Genomic DNA, 21,817 nt, shown 5'->3' on the forward strand with positions numbered 1-21,817 from the left:
CTTGGTTTGCTACTATGCATTTGGCTCAAATATAATTATATATATATAAATATAATGTAATATGTTACATTTAACATAATAGATACATCATTTTTAAACATCTAAATCCGCACTCATTGATAATAAAAGAATCATAATGTCATTGAATTGAATAATAGCTATAAAAGTATGTATATGTATATGTATGCTGCAGAACACCTATGAGATAGAAACAGAGTTCAAGTTATCCAGGTATTTAATTTACCTAGAAGATCATCAACTTGTGTGAAGACAGGTGTATATAGATGTGCAATATATGGATGCAACGAATCATTTTTAGTGTTAGAGGGTTCAGTTAATAATGATGACAAACTTTGACTATCTGTCTTACAGTTTCCTATACTTGCAGATGACTGTAGTAAATATTTATCCGATGAAGATTGTGATGAAGATTGTGATGTAGATTCTGGGAATACAGAAAATTTTAAGGGTTTTATAATATCTTCTTCTTTATCTTCATCATCATCATCGTCATCTTCATCATCATCATCGTCATCATCATAATCATTATCAAGATCTTCTAACACGTTTTTCACCTGGACACTACTTAAAGTGTCATTCGCATATGAGACTACTTCACTAAAGCTCACCGATTTGTTTCCGTTTTTATAATTTTTCAACTGTTGATGATTAGGTCCATAACGAATTTGATTAAGTAATGCTTGTTCATTCTTCCAGGAATTCAACCGAGCTAATCTCTCACAAAATGTTTCTAACAATTCTGCAGGGGCAAACCCTATTATTCCATCCTTACACCGTTTAACCAGCCACCAATAAGCATCTTCATCGTTCAACAATATGCAATCTTCATCCTGTGTCAATTGACAATACGATGGATCAGATCCAGTGAATGCATATAGAGCATAAAGTTTATCGGGATCCAATTCCTTTGGTGGCGGCAATGGTTGGTAGAATTCCTCTTCATTCCCAATGCTGTTGTTGTTACTATCTACACCATGTGGCGTTGCCGTATACGATTTTGATTGAACATTTTCCAACATATCTAAATCTGAGTTTGAACCAGACTCAGAGACTGCATCCTCCAAATCATCTGTATTATAATTATTTATATCGAAGGAACTATCATGTGATTTATTGCTAACGAATTCTTCTGAATGTGAATGGTTCCAAAGCATTTGAGATATTTCGACATTATCATTTTCATCGAGCGTCAATTGATCGACACTAGGACTATGTGACATCTCACTCATACAAAAAAAAAGAAAAGGATTCCTTTTCTGTGAAATAAATAGATCGTAAACGTTAAGATACTGTGAAAACTATCAAGTATCTATCATCCCATACTTTTAATTGTACAAATCAATGAACCCCTAATCTAGAAATGTGACTATCAATCCATTAAGAACTTTAATCATTGAAAATGTCAACAAATTCACCGGAGCTTACTCGAATAATTCAAATTCATACGGTTTAACGCGTGTAGCTGGGGTGTATGGGTGGTCAGAGAGTTCCCTCACAATATTTCAATTTACTCCAGCATATATTCAAATTATAAAATGACATATATATAAGTGGTTTAATTTAAAATATAGGTTACTTCTTAAAAAGAGAAGATACAAGCTAATAATGATTAGAGATGTTATCTTTGTGTACCTGTCTGTCTGCACATACAAAAGAGGTCATCGAGCCTTCTGTCTGTCTGCTAGTTCATTTCACAGGAGTCAATTTTGAATATAAAAATCGAATGTATGCGCGTGCGCAATGTCAAGCAAGAATCAATCAATATCAAAGCCTGGTTGTTTGTTGAAAAATTTCATAAGCGATTCTTGACTCCTGCGGAAATTAGTTAACAGGGGACATCTCACGACATCTCCTAATTAATGTTAATATATATATAAAGTGAGGGAAAGTGATAAAGTGGGAGAGTTTTTCAAGTGTCGTATGTCGTCGTTATTTATACAGTCAGTCATAAATATCTACAAACACACACACAAGAGAAAATGGCTATTACACAAACTGAACTGGATGGTATCTTACCATTAATTGCAAGAGGTAAAGTTAGAGATATATATGAGGTCAATTCGGAAGTATTACTATTTGTAGCAACAGATAGAATATCTGCTTATGATGTGATAATGACAAATCCCATCCCAGATAAAGGTATTCTTTTAACCAAATTAAGTGAATTTTGGTTTAATCTTTTAAAAAACGATATAAGAAATCATTTATATCCAATTGCTAGTGGTAAGACCATGTGGGATTATTTACCAAAACAATTAAGTGAAGATAATAAATATAAAGAACAATTAGATGGCAGAGCATTGTTAGTACGTAAATTTAAATTAATTCCATTAGAAGTGATTGTTCGTGGTTATATTACTGGATCTGCATGGAAAGAATATAAAAAACAAGGTACTGTTCATGGTGTATTACAAGAAGATTGTCATATGGATGAATCTCAAGAGTTTAAGACTCCAATCTTTACACCTTCGACTAAGGCCGAACAAGGACAACATGATGAAAATATATCTATAGAACAAGCCGAACAACTGATTGGTAAAGAATTATGCAAACGTGTTGGTGATCAAGCTATTGCCTTATATACTAAATGCAGAGATTATGCTCGTACTCATGGTATAATCATTGCAGACACAAAATTTGAATTTGGTATTGATGAAACTACAGATGAAATCGTACTAGTTGACGAAGTATTAACACCAGATAGTTCTAGATTTTGGAATGGCGCACTTTATACAGTTGGGAAACCACAGGATTCTTACGATAAACAATTCTTAAGAGATTGGTTAACTGCTAACAAATTGAATGGTGTCGATGGGGTCACTATGCCTGGAGATATCGTGACACGTACTAGAGCCAAATATGTTGAGGCTTACGAGGCATTAACTGGTGATCGTTGGTCTCAATAGATTTCATATTGTAGTCATCCATATATAATATATAATAATAATAGTGTGTATAACCCAGAACCCAGAACCCTACACCCTAAACCCTAAACCCTAGCCCTTATACCTTGACGTTGCACCGTCTCCGGCCGATCGGGGAGAATTCCTTTTCCAAAATTCGCGCAGAGAGAGAGAGACTATTTGAGGGTTTGACTGTGTGAGAAATAAAGGAAACAGTGGAAGTGAATGACCTGTCACGGCGTGTGACTCTCATCAACACACACATTATCTGCTCTGTTTCTATAATATTACGTACAAGATAATGATATTAAGAGAGGAACCTCGATAGTGGAGAAACTAGACAGCTTTTGGAGAACTGGAAAAATAGGAACAATAACAGGATAATTTCAAGATAAGTCATGTTGTGTTCAAGTAATGTTGGGGAACATATTTAATTTTGATAAATTAAATACATTGTAATTCTTCTTGTGGATCTTCCATGTAATGTTTAAGTTTTAATATATATAGATCATCACATATATAAGGGAACAGGTTTAGTCAGGGAACCTTCTAGGTGGTAGAATTATCATTATTATAATTTTACTTTCTTACTATTTGAAGAGATCACTAAAGATAAACAACTGTAATAATTATGACTACTACAACAACCAACAAACCTCCAAGATTACCAATCCCTCCTTTGAAAGATACTCTGGAGAGATTCATAAAGAGTACAGAACCATTACAAGATGATAAACAAAATGCAAGAACTAAAAAAACAATATATTCCCCAGAAAATTTGGAATTATTGGAATCCTTACATGAAAAATTAATTAATTATGATAAAGAATTAGCCATTGAACAGCCAGAATCCTCATATATCGAAAGATTTTGGTATGATTCTTATTTAGAGTACGATGCATCAGTGGTTTTGAACGTTAATCCATTCTTTCAATTACAAGATGATCCTACCATTGTAGATACATCTGCTACAGATTCAGGTCCTTATGGTTATAGTACCGTTCAAGTGAAACGTGCCGCTAAATTGACTACATCAATCTTAAAATTTATTAGAGAATTACGTCATGGTACAATGAAACCAGATGTCATTAAAGGTAGACCATTATCAATGGACCAATACGGAAAATTGTTTGGTTCTTCAAGAATTCCACCTGGTCCAGGTGAACAATCATGTCATTTACAAACAGATACAACTTCACATCATGTTATTGTTATGTATAAATCTCAATTCTATTGGTTTGATGTTTTAGATACGAATAATAACCCTATTTTTTCTACTCCAGAAGAAATGGAATGGAATTTATATTCAATTATAATGGATGGTAAAGAAACTACTAAAAAATCTTCTTCATCTCATCATCGTCAAAATCAAAATAGTAACTTACCATTTGGTGTTTTCACTACTGAGAGTAGACGTGTTTGGTCAAACATAAGAGATTACATATATAGAAGTGATGATCCAAATAATTGGAAAATCTTAAAAATCATCGAAAGCGCCTTATTTGTCATATGTTTAGATGATGTCTCATTCGGTGATTCTCCAAAGGAGAAAAGAGAATTGGCTAAATCATTATTATGTGGTACTTCTAAGATTGAATTGGATTTCAAAAAGACAAATGTTCCATTGAACGTTCAACATGGTACATGTCTAAACAGATGGTTCGATAAATTACAATTGATCATAACAAGAAACGGTAAAGCTGGGATCAATTTCGAACATACTGGGTTCGATGGTCATACTGTCCTTAGATTAGCTATTGACATTTATACAGATTCAATTTTAAGTTTTGCTCGTGGGGTCTCAAAGAATGTCCCAGATATCTTTCATAATAAGAAGGCTCATGTTATTAAAAGTGAGGACCAAAGTTTGGATGACGTTGTATCGTCTTCATCATCTTTAAACTTGGCCAATCTTATTACCATCCCAAGAAAATTGGAGTGGAAAGCTGATAATTTCTTATTATCATCATTACATTTTGCTGAGACTAGGATCTCTGATTTAATTTCTCAATATGAATTTGTTACATTAGATTTTGACAAATTTGGAGGAAACCATATTAAATCTCTGTTTAAGTGCTCACCTGATGCATTCACTCAACAAATTTTCCAAATTGCTTACTATGCTCTATATGGGAAATTTGAAACCACTTATGAACCTGCAATGACTAAAGGTTTTCAAAATGGTAGAACTGAAGCCATTAGAACAGTTACAAAAGAATGTAAGAAATTCGTGAAATCCTTATTTGATAGAAATGCCACCGATGATGATCGTAAGACATTTTTACAACAAGCTTGCAAAGAACATTCTACTATTACAAGAGATTGTGCAATGGGTCAAGGTCAAGACCGTCATTTATATGCACTGTACTCTGTTTGGAACTTATGGTATAGGGACTCTATGCCAATGCCACCAATATTCAGCGATAAGTCATGGTCCATCTTAAACACAAACGTTATCAGTACATCGAACTGTGGTAACCCTTGTTTGAAGAATTTTGGTTTTGGTCCTGTCACTGCAAATGGCTTTGGTATTGGATATATCATTAGAGACAATTCCATCTCAATTGTAGTATCATCTAGACATAGACAAACTCATAGATTTGTATCTTTGATCGAGAGATCATTTTTAGAAGTTGAACATATCTTCAACAGAGATTTGGATGATGTTATGGATGAGGCTACACGTGTTACTCCAAACCAAAGTAGTGATTATTTAGTAGGTATGCACAGGGACGGAATCAATGGTAGAAATGGCATCACTCCTGCAGCGAAGTCGAAGGATCTAAGATTCTTACTTGGTGGGTATGATTACTTTGACGTTAGTGTATCTGGTTAATGAGATTTCAAGTAACGATCAACGTCTTCAAATTATAAACAAAAAAAAATTCAAATATGAATATAACTACGATAAAATTAAGTATATGAATACACTTATATATAACGCAATACAATATAAACTAAAGCATTATGAAATAATCGGAAAAACAACAGGAAGAATATATTTCAGATCTTGAAAGAGCAGACTTTCACCGTCAAACTTGTACGTTTCTTCTTTTTTGTTTTTCTCTTTTTGATATCTTTATTTACCCTTCGTACATTGGAAGAACAAATTATACGATGCTACCAATAAACGAAAAATAGGCAACAGGCACCAAGAAAGAAAACTACTACAAATGACAACAAAACAATAAGTTTTATAAACACAGTTCCCTGAATTTAAGGAGGTACCTCATCATCCAATGTCACAAATGTCTACTCAATTATTCAAATAATTTCTACTAATTCCTTACATTTGAAAAGAAAGTATTTCTTTAGTTAGTATTGAATCTTAGTACATAACCAAATCACATAGAAAACCGAGCTTGTTAACAAGATTACGTACATCAGAGATGCATATCTTTCGTATATACGAACACTATTCATTCCCCCTGAGCTGACTACAAAACTGTGAAAAAAACAACATCTAACCGCAAAGAAGAGAATGGTGATAATATGTACTCTTGTCTATTGACGAGAGGTTCAAGTTAGGGATAGACGTACAACACAGCATCATATTTTCCCATTCTTATCTTTCCATCCTCTCTCATATTTTTACTGCATTGTAGTCTCTCCTACTTCCACTCTCTCCCCCCTAACGATGTGGACGTTGTGTCGTGCACGCAAAAAATAGTGAGGGAAACATGAAAACAAAACAGTAAAAATTCACATTGGGTGAGCGAATAGTCGGCAGGAGAAAGCTCAACCCGTCAATTACGATTATTTAATTTATATGAATTGCTTATACTAAATAGTTGAGGTTGAGCAAGAAATTAAATACATTTTCTTATATTATCTTCTAGTTTGTAGAAATTGTCAATGTCAATCTTATATTATCTCAGACATTAAATACTATATATATTTATATATATATAAGGATTCCTGTTGCTATTTTTAAGTACGGTGAAATTATTTTTTCGTTGTTCTTCCGGACCCAACATTTTTCAAAAGGACCTCCTCCTACCCGTCAACTTCAAAGTGATTACGTTCTTCCCTTTCACAATCATCACAACAATTAGTTCGACAGACAAGCATACAGTTCGCCAGTTGCATCGTTATATCCATTATTTTAAAATAGAATAGTTTTTAAAAAAATATTGAATTAGATTCTCATTTTTTATATCTTTTTGTTTTAGGTTGTTCTTAAAAATAGGGACAAAATATAATTAAACAGGTAAATTGTAAGCACTGCTATTGTACCATATTCCTCCCCCTTTTCGGAAATTTTTTTTGAGGTAAAAATACGGCGGTTAAAAGAGTAATACTCCACTATGCCAAATAAAACTCCCGTTATGAATAATCAGCATCCTGCTCAGGATACCCATGTCAAATTAAGAGGTGATACAGTTGCACTTAATAATGATTCCAAGACACCCGTTTTGAAATTAAAACTTTTGGAAGTTTTGACTAATGGTAGCTTCCATTCGTTGGAGACCTTGATCCAAGAAGAACAAAATAATGACACTTTTAAGCAATTGTTACCATTGCTATTGAATGCGTCCGTACAAGTTTCGCCATTACCTTTAATTCAAGATATTGTTGCCAAATGGGCAAATAATCCAGCTGCTCCATTCCCACTAAATATTAATGAAAAGGATGAAGATGGGAATACTCCGTTACATTTAGCTGCAGCTCAATCTAGATCTGATGTCCTTGAATTTCTACTTGATCAACCAACTATAAATGAGTGTTCTGTAAATAATGCCCAATTACTACCATTTGAAATGTGTAAAAATGTTAATATTGCTCAGATGATGCAAATCAAAAGAGCTAAATACACTTCAACTATACAGAAAGAAGCACTAGAAGCAATGAAAAATAATGATTTCAAAACTTTGGACAATCTATCTAAAAATAGCAGAAATTCAGAGTTCCTTCGGACTAAATTCATGACTAAGACTCATATTGAAGGTGCTAATGATGAAGGAGATAATCTCTTACATTATTACATTGAGAAGAAAAATGTTAAAATGTGTAATTGGTTATTAGATCATGGTGCTGATCCAACTTTAAAAAATAGTAAAGGTCAAACTCCCATCGACTTATTATCCGAAACGATTAAGAAAAATCAGCAACCAGGCCAACCAAATGTTGTACCTTCAAGTCTAAAAGTCTTGCATGAAAAATTGACAAACGAAAAATTAATTCTTGCAGCTGCTAATAAACTAAATGAGCCGCCTACTTATAAGGGGTTCCTAAAGAAGTTCACTAATTTTGCCCAAGGTTACAAACTACGTTGGTTTGTCTTATCTGCAGATGGTAAACTATCTTATTATAAGGATCAAGGATCATCAAAAACCAAATCTCATGCACGTGGTACATTGAACTTAAAAAACTGTTATCTACACTTAGATTCTACTGAAAAATTAAAATTTGATCTTATTGGTGGTCATGGTAATACTACTAAATGGCAACTAAAGGGTAATCATCCAGTCGAGACAAACAACTGGGTTTGGGCCATTCAAGGTGCTATTAGATACGCTAGAGATAAAGAAATGGTGAATAAAAACAACAAATCAAGCAATGTATCTCCAGCATTTGTTATGAATAGAAACGCAACACAAACTACCTTAACAAGTAATGCAGCAGGAACTTCAAAATCGACTCCAATACCACTGGCTCATGGACACACAGATAATCAATTAAAAGAAAGTACAAAGGTACTATCTCATACCAATGCAAATCATAGATTCAGCACTGCAAACTCTATTCATTCTGCTGATATCGAACTAAGTGACAAATTGACAAAATCTGGGAAGGACTACGTTAGCAAGATGATCGAGACTCGTCTTGAATCAACGTCACCAACGGAACAAAGCTCTCCTGCACCACATTCGCTAGATCCAATGGGAAACAAGACACCTTTACAAGATGACATCACGAACAATATGGATTCAATTGTAAATGACGCCATGTCAGGATCTTCAAAAAAGTCAGCCCATGCAAGTGTGCACCACACATCCGCTAATAATACTACACATTCTGGCTTCAAAAACTATTACACAGATGGCGAAGATGATTCAGAAGATAACCAAGATGAGGATGGTATTGCAATTAAGTTCGAGAAGGACGAAGAATATTTAAAGATTGAATATGGACCATATATCGAGAAGCTAAACGTTTTCCAAAAGACTATTGGCTTTGAATTAGATTCTATCGATGAAATTCTAAACAGTAAGGACTTCTTAGAGCAAAAGAATCCAGAAACTGTTGTAATTGTTAGAAGATCTTTGAAGAAAGTATACCAATTAATTAATAATATGAATAGGTTAACATCTCAAAGAGATGGCAGACTCATTTCTATGCTAACTAAACGAAGCGATGAAAATAATGTTTGGATTCAATCGGTCAGAGACTTAGAGGTTGAACTTGGTCAGAAGAGTGAAAGATTAGCCTCCTTAGATAAAGAACGTAAGTCTTTGAAGAAGACATTGCATAAAAAATTAATTGAAAGCTCCGAAGTGGATTCACAAACGCCTGAATCAGAAGCTTCATCTTTCCTAGCTGCTAACTCAGCTGCTAATAGAAGGTCTAGTATTATAAAGGCTGCTGGCTTAAACAACACTGGTGATACCTCTACAGATACTTTGGCACAAATTGCCAAATTTATTAGTGCCACCAGACAAGAAGATGGGAACAGCGACGATGATGAATTTTATGATGCAGAAGAATTAATGAATGAAATTGATCAATCTGCTGCGGAAGAAACACCAAAGACCTCTGAAAATGTTTCTATAATTCAAAACCCTGAGGAAACTTTGAATAATGAAACGGTATCTACTGCTATTAACGAACCTATGGATATTCCAAAACTTGCTACACCTTCACCAATACCTGATATTCCAAATATTGCTATTAATGATACTGAAATCGCACCAGCCAATATCGACGAGGAAGTAAGAGACCTAAAGAAGGTTAAGAAGACCAAATCTTCTAATCTAAAACTTGCTAAGACTGTTTCTTTAGCTGTGTCTGACATTGCCAAGACCGAGCCTCAACAAGAGAAAGCAGAATGTATGACTTCTGAGAAGACTTACAATGGTTACGAAGATGGAATAAGAAAGAGATTAAAATTAGATGAAGATGATAGACCAAAAATCAGTTTATGGGCTGTTTTAAAGTCTATGGTTGGTAAAGATATGACTAGAATGACATTACCAGTCAGTTTCAACGAGCCAACTTCTTTACTTCAAAGAGTGGCTGAAGATTTGGAATATTCAGAATTGTTAGACCAAGCTGCCTCATTTGAAGATTCTACATTAAGATGTTTATATACAGCTATATTTACAGCATCTTGTTATGCGTCTACTACAAAGAGAGTTGCCAAACCATTCAATCCATTACTAGGTGAAACTTATGAATATGCTAGACCAGACAAACATTTTAGATTCTTTACTGAGCAAGTTTCTCATCATCCTCCCATTTCTGCTACATGGACAGAATCTCCAAAATGGGACTTTTGGGGTGAATCTCATGTGGAGACTAAATTTAATGGTAGATCCTTTGGTGTTCAACATTTAGGTCTATGGCATATAAAAATCCGTCCAGATTGTGATGGTCCTGAGGATTTCTATACTTATAAGAAGCCTGATAATACTGTCATTGGTATCTTAGTCGGTAACCCACAAGTTGATAACCATGGTGAAGTCCGCATTACTAATCATGTTACAGGTGATACATGTATCTTAAACTTTAAAGCTCGTGGGTGGAGATCATCAGGTGCCTTTGAAGTTACAGGTGAAGTATTTAACAAGAAGAAAGAGAAGGTCTGGGTCCTTGGTGGTCATTGGAATGATTCTATATATGCTAAGAAAGTTACTAAAGGGAAGAATGGTGCCAATTTAACATTAGAGAAGACTAAGACTAATAGTTCGCGTATCACTAATGGACCAAATTATGATGGTAATAAGTTTTTAGTTTGGAAGGTAGCTCCAAGACCAGATGCACCATTCCATTTAACTCCCTTTGCCATCACTCTTAATGCACCACAACATAAACTAGTACCATGGTTAGCACCAACTGATACACGTTTAAGACCTGATCAAAGAGCTATGGAAGACGGTGAATACGATAAAGCTGCGGTGGAGAAGCATAGACTAGAAGAAAAACAAAGAGCTGTTAGAAAAGAAAGAGAGATAAAGAATGAAACATATTCACCAAAATGGTTCACTAAGGACACGCATCCAATTACAAAACAGATGTATTGGAAATCTAATGGTGGATACTGGGATACTAGAAAGGACAAGAACTTGAAGGCTGTTAGTTATGAAATTTTCTGATCATGGAACCATCTCTATGTATGCCAAAAAAACAACAACCCCCGTTTTGTTGGCTATTGTATAATTAAAAAAAAATAACATTTATTAGATTATTATTGTTATTATTATTAGAGTAATACGAACTAAATAAAACATTATGACTCAACTATGAACAAACAACTCCTTAATCTGATAATATGAAAACGCGCAGAAAATCCTTACTCTCTTATTACTCTACTCTCCAGATAAATCATTACCGAATTAGGGCTTAATTGATAAATTCATAGTTTTGGCCTTCAACAAAGCCCATCAACAGCGAAGCGGGAAAAAAGGAGGCTGACAACCCCGGCTCGGAAATAAATTGTCAAATATTTATCGAAATATTGAAATTTCGGCCGACGTAATCAAATTTTCTCTCTTTTCATCATTTTCCGCGGATTACTAATTTTCACGTGACCAAATATATACCTCCCCTACGACTTCATCTGCGAGTCTTTCTAGAATGTTCCATTCGAAAGTGCCGTAAACCCCAAAAAAGAGCATTCTCAACAAGGAGACGGAATTAATTTGAAGGACAATACGTAAAGTAAAACTGATTATCATAATTGATGAGTAACTAATTTGTTTGATAAACAACGAACTTTATATAGTGGATATATATATATACAACTAAGCAAAGACGGTATTATTTCTGTAAGTACAACTTGAAGCATTTCTGATCTCGGTTTGTATTTACGACTACTATCTATCCTTTGTACGTTTGACTTAGTAATATTTGTAATTACGAATTACAACTTCATTTTTATTTTTATTTTTTTGATTGATCCATTTAAGAAAAGGAAAGAGAAAAAAGGAAAAAATATTATTATATATTTCATTTTTATATGATTGATAATACATACACGTATATATAGACTAGAGATATTACTGATTACAACTTCGGTAAATTATTTATTACACTTCTAGTACTACAAAGTCCACACTAATTAGAACACTAATTATTATTACTAATACCTCCAACCAAAAAAAAGAAAAATAAGGAGATTTCAGAAAAAAGAGGAAATTTACTGAAGAAGAAAGAAAAAAAAATATATATATATAGGAGATTTTCTTTCATTTTTTTTAAAAGAGGAAGTATAATACAACAACAAAGAAGTTTTGATAAAAGATAATCAAGAATCAAATAACTGGATCGATTATTGGAAAATGGCATCCACTGAATTAGGTTTGAAGAGAACTTTGACCGATATCCTTGAGGATGAGTTATACCATTTAAATAACAAAAATAGTGGTGTATATTCTTCTCATTATCAATATCCTGTCTCTAATAAAGCTTATATGGCAAATTTAAATCAAACAACCTCAAATAACAATAACCATTTAGATGAAACACTTATTACTATTGAACCAGAAAAGTTAAGTTATATATCAGAGAGTGGGAATTATGTGACTGCTAGTAATCTAACATTACCTTTGAACACTAACAACAAGAAAGAAACTGATATTAACATATTTCCTTATCAAAACCATCAACAACAATACGATTATAAGATGTTTAACAAATATGCTGATCCATCTTTAACTACTACTAGTACTACTTCAAGAGCTAATAGTAATAGAATACCCACTCAACTAAATACCCCCGTAGTGGCTACTATTAACATGAAAAAACTTTTGAAAACACAATCTCCACATTCTACAACTACCAATTTTGTTTCTAATCAAATAAATGCTAAAAATAATGTATCATCTACAACTTCTAGAGATAATCTAGAAGTTAAAATCTTAAACGATTCCATTCAAACTCAAGAGATAAATGATTCGTATTTGTACTTCGATGATGAATCATTTGTTCCAAAAGTGCATTATACTTTGGAAGATAACAATATTGCAATGAATAATGAAGATGCAAAAATTATATTCGATGATGAATTTTCTGACGATGATGATTTTGATGATGATTCTAAGGAATATGATATTGATGATGATGAAGTCATTAGTTCATTAGATATCGAAAAATCGAAGAACGTTATGATTAAGACTAATAATTTATACAGTTTTGTTGATACACACCAACAAACAGCTCCAAAATTAACTACCGAAGATAATGAAATACATTTACATAATAATAACAGTGCAATTCTAGATGGAGAAGATCTAGATGATGATAATACTTTGTTAGATGAAGATGAAATGTATCAAATAAATTCCATGGGTAAGATTGTTGTTTCTGCAGATGAAATCAAAGAATTGAACAGATCAAAATCTTTGTCCTTGAGTACTAGACCAAATATATGGGGTAGCTCCACAATGGGGCAATCTAATAAATCACGGAAACCATTGACACATATCAATGGTAATACTTTTAACAGCTCTACATCGTCGCTATCCTCCACTTCGATAACCAAGGCAAATTCTTTATTGTCGTCATCATCCTCATCAATACCATCTTCATTATCAGCTTCTGTGGTTGTCAACAAAGAACACTCAAAGAAACACAAAACATACCTTGGTAGTGATCTGTCTGGTACAAATACTAATGAAATATTTACATGTCGGTTAGTTAATTTAATTACCAAAGAGCCTTGCTCAGCACAATTTTCAAGATCATATGATTTAACCAGACATCAAAACACCATTCATGCTAAGAAAAAGATTGTTTTCCGTTGTTCTGAATGTATGAAGATGTTAGGTAATGAAGGTTATGAAAAGACTTTCTCTAGATTGGATGCCTTGACTAGACACATAAAGTCTAAGCACGAAAATCTAACCTCTGAAGAACGTCAACGTGTAACCAAATATGCCAAAGAAAATATTGGTTACGCAATTGCATAATTGATGATGATGGATCATACTAAAATTAAACAGAAAAATATTATTGCACTTGTCCTGCTTATAAAGATTTATATAGATGTTGATAAATATATATGTATATGCATATGTATACCCGTTTTGTATTGTCTAATTCATATTCAAATTTTTTTTTTTTTAATTTGTTTATCAAAACATCGATGAGACCTTTATTAAAGAAAAATTTGTCCAAATAAGAATATTTTCAACGTCTTGATTGAGATGTGGCTGTTTACGTTGATCAGTTTTCTCAACGAAATCTCTTGAAGTGGAAAATAATTCTTCAATATTTAGCCCTATTGTTATGATACCTTCATCATAGTATTCTTTGCGTGACTAATTAATTATGTTTGATGATGTTCCTAAAGATTCATTGTAGAGAAACAAGCAAACAAAAAGGTGGATTTTCATCTCTTTTTTGGTTGCAGTCACCAGGAAATGGTGGGCGACATTCTTCAAATTAATCGGAAAAACATTTTTTTTTGTTTTTACAAGAAGCTCAGTAAGTAAGCTGTAGAACCAAGTAACATGATTGAGAAGTATACAGAGGGTTCTACCTATTCCTTATTAAAAAACATTTATTTTTAATTTAATTTATTTATTTGATTCTATAATATTATTTAGTTGTAGTAAAAACAAAACTAATACTTAGTCAAACTCGTTGTGAAAGGTTAACTTAATATCTAATAATGTTTGTTTAGTTATTTTAATTTTTTTTTATTTATGAAATGGTGGGATATTGTTTTATTGTAAAGATAGCTAAGGATGTAAAAACTAAAAACAAAAAAAAATTATTTACTGTAGTTGTTTTCTTTTTCCTTTCTTTTCTTTTTCTTCCCTTAAGTTATCGTTATTATGTTGCTTATGCTAAGAAAGCAGCCATCTAATTATTGTAATAATTTTACGGCATCTTTCGTTTTATTTTTATTGTTATAATTGTTGTTGTAGTTGTTGTTCGTTAAAAAATTTCAGATTCATAACAGTACTAAAGTACTGACTCACAAAAGGGTTTGTTACCTTATGATAGAAGGGAAAAAACAGAAAGAGATTATAAAAAAGAAAAAAGGCTCCTAACGGAAAACTTCTAATTCATCGATCATGTCCGGTATGTTTTCCATTGGTAAGTTATTGTAAATAATTTGGAAAACAGCTTCGAACAATGGGAATTCGGAAACGGAATTACAAGTTTCTAACCATTCGTGGACTTCTTTACAAGTAATAATACCTTGAGCAGATTGACCGTTCAGTAGTTTCTTTTCAGCATCTAGAGCACTCATACCACTTTCGGCCATCAACTTGGCAACCTTAACATTTCTACCACCAGCACAGGTAGTGATCAAATCAGCGACACCGGCAGATTCTTGGTAGTAAGTTTCAACACGAGATTCTGGGAAGAACATTTGACCGAACTTGATGATTTCACCAAGACCAACTCTTTGAATAGCAGCAGAAGCGTTGTTACCCCAACCTAGACCTTCGACGAAACCACAACCTAATGCGACAACGTTCTTCAAAGCACCTGCGACAGAGATACCAGCAACATCTTCAATGACACTGACGTGGAAGTAAGGTCTGTGGAACAAAGCCTTTAGAACCTTGTGGTCAACATCGTAACCTTCACCTCTGAAATCTTCAGGGATGTGATAAGCAACGGTAGTCTCAGACCAGTTTTCCTTGGCGACTTCAGTGGCAATATTAGCACCAGACAAAGCACCACATTCAATACCTAATTCATCGGTAACGTAAGTAGATAATAATTGCACACCTTTAGCACCGACTTCGAAACCCTTTAGACAAGAGATTGCACGAACATGTGAGTCGACATGGCCCTTTAATTGTTGAACAATCTTAGCTAAGAATTGATGAGGAATGTTAAAAATGATAATATCAGCATCCTTGACGGTATCTAATAAAGATGGAGTAGCGACCAAATTGACTGGTAGTTTAATATCTGGTAAATACTTAACATTTTCATGATCTGTATTTATGATTTCAGTTAAATTTTTACCATCAATTTGTTCTTCGAAAACCCACATTCTTACCTCGGAGGCAAAAAGTTGAGGGTTCAAAGCGGCATTTTCAGAGACAACTTTAGCAATAGTAGTACCCCAATTACCTGAACCAATGACACATATTTTGAAAGGGTGATCAAGGGCAGTTAGATGCGCTATACTAGATGCTCTTTTCATTGATTTATGTAAAATATTGGAAGTTTGATTTAATCTATCAGTAGCGACCATTCGATGATAGTAGTAATTATTCTTTTTATTAATTTTTTTTTAAATTTAAAAGTAAAAAAAAAAAAAAAAAGATAGAGATGATTAGTGGGTTTGATTAATGTATGCAAATAAAACTAGGTCTTATAATAATATTACTAATTTAATTTAATGTGTATAGTAATAATGCAAAATCTATTGATGATATATTGTAGTTTCTTAATTATAAAAAAAAATATTACAAAGAAATAATAATACTATATAAGATTGACTAAAAGGGAAGAAATAAATCATAATTTTTCAATCAAGGGAGAGATGATCCCTTATATATATAATTGAATTAAATTTCAGTTTCGGGGGTAAAGAGGGGTATTCTTCTTATTCTTATTCGATAAGGACAAACGAGATTATAAGTACTAGTAGTAGTGTTACTATAGTCTAAGGAAGTCCTCTTTGTCCCACTCACAATTGTCTGTATAAAGAAATCTGTTCTCTCTTTATGTTCTGCGTAGACGAGTCCCTTTAAAATACAGCAAAAATACAGCAAAAATACAGCATCATAATATATCTATAATAGTCAAAAATATAATACTAATTAAATAAATAGTATTACGCAGCTCTTTGTTAGCCCCAAAGCACAGATGAGATTGTAAGAAAGAGAGAGACACCCAGTGTGTGCGATCCCTAAACTGGGCAGAGAAGGCAGAAACGCTTATTATCAATACTATTATTTTTGTCCAGCGTCATACTAAAGTTCTATTAGATGGATATTCCTTGAGAAAACCTCTGAGAAGCGGACACGACTAGTATAGTAGGGTCAGAATCCCTCATCTGTTCAAAATTGGAGATACGCAAATTTGTGCGTTCAAAATTTGCGTATTGTTATAATTTGTTATACCTCACAATTTTGCACGCAGATTTTATTTGGTAAAAAGAGACGATTTACTCCAACTAATTATGCTGTAAAAACGTTACGTTACACAAATTTTGTCCATTCGTGCGAATGGATGCCCCAAATCAAATCAGTATCATTATTTTACATACAAAAAAAACTTAACAAAACGTTGCAACAGCAAACATCAGTCAGTTTTTTTTGACCTTCATTTGCTAAGTGACTTTCTTTGTTACAAAGAGTAAGATAAATATTATGAAATAGGTGGGACAAGGCTATGGGATTCCAAGGATCTGCGCAGAGTGTGCGCAAAAAGACGAAAACAAATTTTGCGGTGGGACAAAATATCTTTCTTAACTTTTGGTTTTTTGGTTTTCTGGTTTTTTTTGAGGAGTCCCAATTTTCACACAAATTTTGCGTGCTTTTTGGTTGTTAATTTTTATTACTTGAAAAACACAAATGTGTGCGCATTTTCTGCGCGTGACCCAGCAATATGAATATTTTTTAGGGGGAAACAGACAACCATCTGAGCCCATATTGTTGTTGTTACATATTGTTATAATTTTATACATATATATATATATTTTGTCCCACTATACTTTCTCTTCTACGTCTTTATCTGTTGTGGTTAGTTGTAATATTTTGTCGTTCCATATAATCGGAGAAACAATTGACAAAACAAGAAAAAGAGCAGCATTGTCCAATATTTTGTTTAAAATATCTAGTTTCCATCTGTATGATATTTTCTTCTTATGCTTCTTTTTTTGGCTGATCCCTCTCTTCTTTTGCAAAAATATATATATATTTACATACTGTAGTTGGGTCACCACCACCTGTTTAAAATCGATTTTATTCTTCACTCCAATATTGGTGGCTTGTAAAAAAGATTGAGAGAGTCGGACCTTTCGTTATTATTCCCATTTAGATAAAGAGATTAAAATTTTCAATTTCTGTCTTTTCTATTCTGAAAACTACATGATCTTGTTCATCGCGAAAACAAGTTGTGTCGTGGTGATTGACCCTATTTTATGTTTCTTATTGCTACAATCAAGATAAGAAAGATAACAAGGAACTATTGTTACCGTTATTGCTTTTTTAGTAAACGTATGCAGCCTAAATTGGCATGGGACATATTGATTGTGAACAAATAATAAAATAACAAATAATAAAGGATACAAACTCTATGGGAAAAAAGGGAATTGATTTTTAATCCCATTAAAATACTTATTTTCTCGGATTTAAAAAAAGAAAGAACGAAAGAATTAGAAGGTTTAACTGTGCTTCTCCGTTTCTCGGAAAATTTGGTTTTTGGCCCGTAGTTTCCGACGCAGAGATTTGAAATTTCTATTGGAGACAAAAAAAATTATTTCCCCCACCCCACCCCCTCCATCGAGAAAGAATGGGCCAAACTCACTCTTTAATTGTAGATTAACGTACTTGAGTTACAAATGAAGATGCGATTCTGCGCAATACTTGCTTCTTGCACGTCAATCACTATGTATGTTTACAAAGGAAATTTGAATGGATATCTTTTCACTTTGGGAAGACCCAACCTACAAAACCAAAAATGTAACTCTTAACGAGGTCAAGTAAAAAAGAAAAGGGGTCCAAATACTATTGTACTACTAGGTTGATGCCCCCTGCCCCACTATATTGACTCCTACATTATAGTCTTCAACTACATGCACTGACGGACCAAAAAATAACAATAAGAGAAACGTCATCATCTCATCTCTTGTTAAGGTGACAGTACTCGATTTACCTGTATTCTTGGTAAAATTAGTGGTGAATTATATATGAAACCCGGACATTTTCAGATCAAAGAGAATAGGCGATGTTGTATGAACTCTCCTACGTTCATATAACTGTGTGAAGATTCGTCAAGATTTTTGATAAACGTAATTGAATCAAAGTCAAAAGATAATATCCTGTGATTCCCCATTACTAGGTTGTTCCTTATCTAAGTTTTAAAAATGTATCAAAATCGACCTGTCAAAATTACGTAATTTATGAGTTGTTGGTTGTTTTTTTTCAATAAAGACCATACAGAAATATATCCTCAGCTTATTCATCTTAGCTTCTCTTCTACGGTATAATTACTCCCCGAGCGAGAGAGAGAGAAAAATTTCATTACGTCAGTCCGAAAGTAGGCGAGAAAGACATCAGTACATTTAATAAATAAAAGAAAAGAGAATTATGGGTCAAAATATATTTTATGTATGTCCTACGTAATTTTTGTTACACTTGACTAATTAGATATACGTCTAATTAATTCAGCAAAACAGACTTGTTCTGTCTGTCATTGGCTGAAACTAACGTCACATCATCATATTTGCTTTTCCTTTTTTTTTTTTCTTTGTCACATTTTAAACTCTTCGAGACGACTTAACACATCATTGGTTAATTCTTCAATTTTATCATCCGATACATACCTCTGTTTGGCACCAAATGTCACTGCATTCTTAATTAAATCCTTAATGAAAAATTCTGTTACAACCACAGGGTTTAAGAAGGGACATCCTAATATTTCATTTACTGTGCAACGTTTATCAGGGTCTCTAATGAGACATTGCTTCATTAATTCTAATAGAGACTTCGGAACAATAGATTTACCGTGATCGGTTTTCTCGTTAAAACTAATTTTGACGTCGGGATTCATAATTGCCAATAATCGGTTTTGCCCTTGAAATCCCGCATAAGGTGGTTTCCCATATACCATTTGATACAAAATGCAACCACATGACCAAATATCCGATGGTTTACCAACTTTCCATGTGTTTTTTGGTAATTTTTCATTAGGATCATTTTCTGACGTCTCTTTAATATCAGAATAATTCATTGTAATCAATGCTTCAGGCGCCATATAATTTGGTGTACCAATTTGTGTGTCTCTATATATGTTAACCGTATGATCGGGTACAGCGTTAGCAATACCAAAATCGATAATTTTCAATTTCCCTTTAACAACAACGAAATTGGCAGGCTTTAAATCAGAATGAACAATACCAGAATCATGAACAACTTTAATACATTCAATCATTTCTTTGGTATAATATCTAATAAATGACGCATCAAATGGATCATTAATTCGTGTATTTAGAATTTGCGAAAGATCAAAATCACCACATTCCATAATTAAATATAACAATCCTTGATTCATCATGTAATCATATAAATGAACAACTCTATCCTTCATATCAAGTTTCTGTAATAATTCAATTTCTCCTTTAAAACCATTCACACTTGTTTCATCAAACTCATCAAATATAACTCTTTTCAAAGCATACACTTTATTGCCTGGACCTTTAACTTTATAAACTTTAGATGAACCACCACGACCTAACATTTCGATCCGTTCATATTCAATATCATTTACCCTTACAATGTTGTTGCGTTTGTAAGTGTGTGTCTTTATCGGCTCTTGAATTTCTACTTTCTTTGTTTTCTTATATTCAGGTTCTTTTTTATTTAGACTAATATTCGATAATGCTTCCCTCTTTTTATTTTTAATGGAAAAGGTGTCTACGGGTACTTTCAATTCGGTACCAACATTTTCATGCTCCCTTGGAGTTATAATTTTATTAACTGGTTCTTCGGGTCTATCAACAAGAATAGAATTCCTTTTATCAATTGCTACATTGCGTCGGTCTGTCTTATTGCTTCTGATATCATTGTTACTGTTGTTATTCTTGTTCTCCTCTATATATCTTGTCCTATTCAATAGTATGTCCTTTGAAGAACTATACTTTCTCAATGCTGTACGTCGTATTTCTTCTTTTCTTTTTTCAAAGTATATCTTTGAGATATGTGGTAACTCACTCGATGGAAGATCATGCTTCTTAAGATATTGTAAAGGATTCAAATCGCCAAAGTTAATGTTAGAATAATCGTTCAATGGTTCTGAAGGGAGTACAGCCTCAGTGTTGCTTGGTGATAGTACAGGTTTTGATGTAGAGATTGTACCACTAAGACTTTTTGTTGTGAGATTACCAACATTACTGTGGTTATTACCTGTATTATTGGCAAATTGATCGTTCATATCTACACTTTGCAAACTAGATGTTCTTTTTGCAGGTCCTAATTTACTCATTCTATTACTGCTTAATAATAATCTGTTAATTCTACGCTCTGTATATCTTGAGGTGAGTTCATCCTTCATATGCTGTTGCATTGACCTTAATTTTTCACTTGGTGAAAAATTTCCTGTCTGTTTACTAATATCTTCTTCTTTGTTATTGTTGTTTCCGTCGTGTACCGTTGTCATGCTCAGTGGTCTACTAGTAAGGTTTACATTGTTATTATGATTCATAGCAAAAAGTGATGACTGTGGTGAATCCTGAGTCTGAGAATATATTGTATGTGATATTGAATGTGGGTCAACGGGATTGGTCAGTGTCTCGGCCATTTGTAATCCAGTGAGAAAGTTGCTCTGACCTGTATCGTTACCTCTAGCTAATAATGCTGATCCGAAATTACTCAGTTTTGGTGGTCCAATATTATCTTCATCTTCCCCATAATCAGAATTATTGTGGATTGTGTTTATGGTTTGAGGGGTACCATCACCATCTTCTTGTATTCGAGACCTTGAGTGGTGTTTATATTTTGACATGATACTTCGAAATCAAATATATTCAACAATGT

At 33.3% G+C, this 21,817-nt stretch overlaps 7 protein-coding genes across 7 annotated transcripts; 4 read left to right on the forward strand and 3 right to left on the reverse strand.

Moving 5' to 3' along the window:
• Window positions 1-218: 218 nt before the first annotated feature.
• On the reverse strand, window positions 219-1,250 carry KABA2_02S13728 (uncharacterized protein; the record flags this gene model as incomplete). Its single annotated transcript, XM_041549291.1, has 1 exon — window positions 219-1,250. The coding sequence occupies one exon, from the start codon at window positions 1,248-1,250 to the stop codon at window positions 219-221; it is 1,032 nt and encodes a 343-aa protein (XP_041405225.1).
• A 750-nt stretch (window positions 1,251-2,000) lies between these two features.
• ADE1 (phosphoribosylaminoimidazolesuccinocarboxamide synthase) lies at window positions 2,001-2,927 on the forward strand (the record flags this gene model as incomplete). The annotated part of the gene is made up of 1 exon (XM_041549292.1): window positions 2,001-2,927. The coding sequence occupies one exon, from the start codon at window positions 2,001-2,003 to the stop codon at window positions 2,925-2,927; it is 927 nt and encodes a 308-aa protein (XP_041405226.1).
• Window positions 2,928-3,555: 628 nt separating this feature from the next.
• On the forward strand, window positions 3,556-5,760 carry YAT1 (carnitine O-acetyltransferase YAT1; the record flags this gene model as incomplete). Its single annotated transcript, XM_041549293.1, has 1 exon — window positions 3,556-5,760. The coding sequence occupies one exon, from the start codon at window positions 3,556-3,558 to the stop codon at window positions 5,758-5,760; it is 2,205 nt and encodes a 734-aa protein (XP_041405227.1).
• Window positions 5,761-7,231: 1,471 nt separating this feature from the next.
• KABA2_02S13794 (OSBP family protein) lies at window positions 7,232-11,239 on the forward strand (the record flags this gene model as incomplete). Its single annotated transcript, XM_041549294.1, has 1 exon — window positions 7,232-11,239. The coding sequence occupies one exon, from the start codon at window positions 7,232-7,234 to the stop codon at window positions 11,237-11,239; it is 4,008 nt and encodes a 1,335-aa protein (XP_041405228.1).
• A 1,185-nt stretch (window positions 11,240-12,424) lies between these two features.
• RPN4 (stress-regulated transcription factor RPN4) lies at window positions 12,425-14,053 on the forward strand (the record flags this gene model as incomplete). The annotated part of the gene is made up of 1 exon (XM_041549295.1): window positions 12,425-14,053. One exon carries the CDS (start codon window positions 12,425-12,427, stop codon window positions 14,051-14,053), a length of 1,629 nt encoding a protein of 542 aa, XP_041405229.1.
• A 1,085-nt stretch (window positions 14,054-15,138) lies between these two features.
• Window positions 15,139-16,308, reverse strand: GPD1 (glycerol-3-phosphate dehydrogenase (NAD(+)) GPD1; the record flags this gene model as incomplete). The annotated part of the gene is made up of 1 exon (XM_041549296.1): window positions 15,139-16,308. The coding sequence occupies one exon, from the start codon at window positions 16,306-16,308 to the stop codon at window positions 15,139-15,141; it is 1,170 nt and encodes a 389-aa protein (XP_041405230.1).
• A 3,227-nt stretch (window positions 16,309-19,535) lies between these two features.
• Window positions 19,536-21,785, reverse strand: MPS1 (serine/threonine/tyrosine protein kinase MPS1; the record flags this gene model as incomplete). The annotated part of the gene is made up of 1 exon (XM_041549297.1): window positions 19,536-21,785. One exon carries the CDS (start codon window positions 21,783-21,785, stop codon window positions 19,536-19,538), a length of 2,250 nt encoding a protein of 749 aa, XP_041405231.1.
• Between the last annotated feature and the right edge of the window lie 32 nt (window positions 21,786-21,817).

This window comes from Maudiozyma barnettii (genome assembly GCF_903064755.1).
Source record: "Maudiozyma barnettii strain CLIB 1767 genome assembly, contig: KABA2_02, whole genome shotgun sequence".
NCBI lineage: Eukaryota > Fungi > Ascomycota > Saccharomycetes > Saccharomycetales > Saccharomycetaceae > Maudiozyma > Maudiozyma barnettii.